Consider the following 2,675-nt stretch of genomic DNA (forward strand, 5'->3'; position numbering starts at 1 on the left):
CAGCTCCAGCGCTCCTGCCGGCCCGGCCCCTGCCCACCTCCACCGCCCTCCCCGGACCGGGCACCTCCCGGGGAAGGGGGCGGTCCACACTCGCCCTGCCACCGCCTGCCCTCCTGCCCGGCCCGGCCCGGCCCGGCCCGGCCCGTTGTCTCCGTCCTCACTGGACCTCGTGGGTGCCGCGCCAGCCAGCTGCACCCCCCCCCCCAGCGGCCCCAGGCCGCCGGGGGCTCCCTCCGCTCATCCAGTCCCTCCTGCTCTAGCTCCTCTCTTGGCCCATGGCCCAGAGGCAAATATTTGCCGGGGGGGCCGGCAGTAGGGCTTGACCCTGCTGTGGTGCCACCCCCCACCCCGGGTGACTGGACTTGCGCAGGCCACGGGACGCGGCGGCCGGGCTGGGGACGATGCAGGCCGTGCTGGGGCTCCTGCTCGCCCTGGCCGGGGCCCTGGCCTCAGGTAGGCGCCCGGCGGCCGTGGGGCAGCAGAGGGGCCGGACGGGCCTGGCAGGCAGGCCAGGCCTGTGCCGGACCCTGTCCAGCCTTCCTGTCGCTGCCCCGTAGCAGCTGCGGTGCTCGGGGGAGGCTGGAGGGCCGCGGGGCCAGGATCCTGTGCTCCATGGGGCAGAGGTGCTGTGCTCCATGCGGCGGGGGCGCTGAGCTCCTTGCCGCGCTCCCTAGGCCAGCGCTCGCCCCTCAACGACTTCCAGCGCCTGCGAGCCGTGGAGCTGCTGGCAGCGCCCGCGAGTCCCACGCCGCGGCCACCGCTGCCGCCGGAGCGGGGCCCCGTGGAGCGGTGCGCCCAGCACTGCGCCGCCAGCCCGACCTGCCGGTGAGCGGGACACACGGGCGCCGGGGGGGGCTGCAGCCGCTCGGTGGGCCGGCCCACGGCGCGCATGGGCCTGCACATGTCCGAGCCCGCGTGGCGCCCCGCCAGCCTCCCCGTGCGCCTCCCAGGGCCTTTCACCACGACCGGCAGAGCCAGCTGTGCCAGCTGCTGCCCTGGACCCAGCACTCGCTCCACGTCCAGCTGAGGAAAAACACCCACTACGACCTCTACCAGAAGAAAGGTGGGCCGGCATGGCGGGCCGGGTGCGGGGCACGGCAGGCTGGCGTGGGGGGCCGCCCGGCTCGGCCCCCCGCCGCCGCGGCCGTGACGCAGCGCCCGGCTCTGCCCAGCCTACCTGCGGGACTGCGTCGTGGCGGAGGGCGCCGGCTACCGCGGCACGCAGGCCGTGACGGAGGAGGGCCTCACCTGCCAGCGCTGGCAAGCCACGACGCCCCACGACCACAGGTGGCCCGGCGGCGGCGGCCCGGGGCGCGGGCTGCGTCCGTGCCGGCCGGCAGCGCCCCGACGCCGCCCCTTCGCCGGCAGGTTCCTGCCCTCCCCGCGCAACGGGCTGGAGGAGAATTACTGCCGAAACCCTGACGGGGACAAGCGGGGCCCGTGGTGTTATACGGTCGACCCCAACGTCCGCCACCAGAGCTGCGGCATCAAGAAGTGCGAGGACGGTGAGTGCCCCATGCTGGTGCCACCGCGGTGTCGTGGTCCGGCCGCCACTGCCCGGCGCCTCAGACCCGGCGCTCCTGGCAGCTGTCTGCGTCACCTGCAATGGGGAGGATTACCGGGGCTTCGTGGACCACACCGAGTCCGGGACAGAGTGCCAGCGCTGGGACCTGCAGCACCCGCACAAGCACCCCTACCACCCGGATAAGTACGGGCGCCGGCCGCTGGCGAGCACGCGGCTGCCCCGCGCCAGGGCTGCGAGCCAGGGCGGCACCGCCGCCTGCCGCCGGCCCCAGCATCTGCTTGCACCCAGGTACCCCGACAAAGGCCTGGACGACAACTTCTGCCGCAACCCCGACAGCTCTGAGCGGCCCTGGTGCTACACCACGGACCCGGGGCGGGAGCGCGAGTTTTGCCGGATCCGCGTCTGCAGTAAGGCGTCACCGCCCCGGCGCGCGATCCCTGCCCGTGCCGGGCCCGAAACGCCGCACGACGGTGACGCAGGGCAGCCGGAGCCGGGCGTCTTGGGCGCCGGTGCTGAGCCCCGCTGCTCTGTCCCTCTCCAACCACGCAAGCAGAGAAGCGTCCACGGCCCGGCAACGTCACCACCGGCTGCTTCAAGGGGAAGGGCGAAGGCTACCGGGGCCGGGTGAACGTCACCGCGTCAGGGATCCCCTGCCAGCGCTGGGACGCCCAGACGCCCCACAAGCACCACTTCGTGCCCGAGAAGTACCCGTGCAAGTAGGGCCTGCTGCCGGCGGCGGTGGGGTGGCTTTGCCCCACAGAGGGAGGCGGTGGCGGGCATGGGGTGGGCGCCCCGCTCAGCGCCCCGCTCAGCGCCCCYACCGCCGCCAGGGACCTGCAGGAGAACTACTGCCGCAACCCCGACGGCTCCGAGGCGCCGTGGTGCTTCACCGCCCGGCCCGCCTTGCGCGTGGCCTTCTGCTTCCAGATCCGGCGCTGYGCCGACGAGCTGGGCGCCCAAGGTGAGGGGGTCCCGGGGCTGGCGGTGGGGCGCCTCGGGGGGCTGCCTCCAGCTACGAGCCGCCCCTGCCTCCCTCCCCCCCCCAGACTGCTACCACGGCCGCGGGGAGCTCTACCGCGGCCACGTCAGCAAGACGCGCAAGGGCATCACGTGCCAGCGGTGGTCGGCGCAGAAGCCCCACGTGCCCCTG

General features: G+C 74.7%; 1 protein-coding gene across 1 annotated transcript in view; it reads left to right on the forward strand.

Moving 5' to 3' along the window:
• The first annotated feature begins 401 nt into the window (after positions 1 to 401).
• The window catches only part of MST1 (macrophage stimulating 1), a 5,078-nt gene continuing 2,804 nt past the window's right edge, over positions 402 to 2,675 (forward strand). Inside the window, exons 1-10 of the mRNA XM_085313393.1 lie at positions 402 to 453; positions 675 to 825; positions 951 to 1,063; positions 1,173 to 1,287; positions 1,369 to 1,505; positions 1,588 to 1,708; positions 1,814 to 1,932; positions 2,079 to 2,241; positions 2,356 to 2,486; positions 2,572 to 2,666. Of these exons, the coding sequence (XP_085169519.1) occupies positions 402 to 453; positions 675 to 825; positions 951 to 1,063; positions 1,173 to 1,287; positions 1,369 to 1,505; positions 1,588 to 1,708; positions 1,814 to 1,932; positions 2,079 to 2,241; positions 2,356 to 2,486; positions 2,572 to 2,666 (1,197 nt within the window). The remainder of the gene's footprint in view (positions 454 to 674; positions 826 to 950; positions 1,064 to 1,172; positions 1,288 to 1,368; positions 1,506 to 1,587; positions 1,709 to 1,813; positions 1,933 to 2,078; positions 2,242 to 2,355; positions 2,487 to 2,571; positions 2,667 to 2,675) is intronic.

This window comes from Rhea americana, unplaced genomic scaffold (assembly GCF_003343005.1).
Source record: "Rhea americana isolate MKP2758 unplaced genomic scaffold, rheAme1 scaffold_384, whole genome shotgun sequence".
Taxonomy (NCBI): Eukaryota; Metazoa; Chordata; class Aves; order Rheiformes; family Rheidae; genus Rhea; species Rhea americana.